Genomic DNA, 767 nt, shown 5'->3' with positions numbered 1-767 from the left:
TGAAAGTCTTACTTTTTCTGTAGCAACTGCAGTCTCCGGGGCATATTTGCTACTGATATCCCAGATCAATACCGAAAAGTCAGCCCGATGTTTATCCAATCCAGCAGCAAGCCAATTGCTATCTAGTGGGTTCCACGCAAGGGTATTGCATTGCCGTGCGTGTTTGGGAACAAACTCTTTGCCTATCAAATCTTTAGATTTTGAGTTGTGATCCTGACCAAGGCTAGTAAGTACCACTCGACCATTGGCCTGTCCTACAGCGAGGAGACATTCAGGATCGTACTTGGGATACCAAGCCACACATTTCATATACGGTGTGTCTGAATTTATTGACAATAGCGTAGCTGTAGTTTCTTCCGATAAGCGCAGGGACCCGGCCTTGAGTTCTGAACTCACAGAAGAGTCAATGTGATAAAGGCTCAACTCTGAATCGCATACAACGAATCGGTCAACGTGGTGGGGGGCCCACAGAATGTCGGGTTTGGAGCCGCTCATGTTCAGTGTAAGTTTACACGCAATTTAAGCTTCTGGAAGAAGGTTCAGGTGATATCCATGCACATGCAAACTGTTGAGAAAATAATTTGTGGGAATGTTATCAAACCCCAAATTCTTTTGTAATCTCAGATTATCTTTAAACAAACAGGAATATGGTTCTAAACAACTTTTATCTCAAGGGTATTTCAGGCCCAAATGCAAATCCCCCCCACAGCAGCACACTTTGTTGAGACAGAACAAACATCGCCCCTACAAACTGACAACAGGATTTG

At 44.1% G+C, this 767-nt stretch overlaps 1 protein-coding gene across 1 annotated transcript in view; it reads right to left on the bottom strand.

The window, feature by feature from the left end:
- Positions 1 to 560, bottom strand: part of MIOS (meiosis regulator for oocyte development) — an 11,063-nt gene extending 10,503 nt beyond the window's left edge. Inside the window, 1 exon segment of the mRNA XM_010177535.2 lies at positions 3 to 560. Within this exon segment, the coding sequence (XP_010175837.1) occupies positions 3 to 495 (493 nt within the window). The 5' untranslated portion in view covers positions 496 to 560.
- Positions 561 to 767: the final 207 nt, after the last annotated feature.

The sequence above is a fragment of the Antrostomus carolinensis genome, unplaced genomic scaffold, assembly GCF_000700745.2.
Source record: "Antrostomus carolinensis isolate BGI_N321 unplaced genomic scaffold, ASM70074v2 scaffold36951, whole genome shotgun sequence".
NCBI lineage: Eukaryota > Metazoa > Chordata > Aves > Caprimulgiformes > Caprimulgidae > Antrostomus > Antrostomus carolinensis.
Note: the sequence above shows the minus strand (reverse complement) of the source record. Positions and strands in the feature narration are given on the sequence as shown.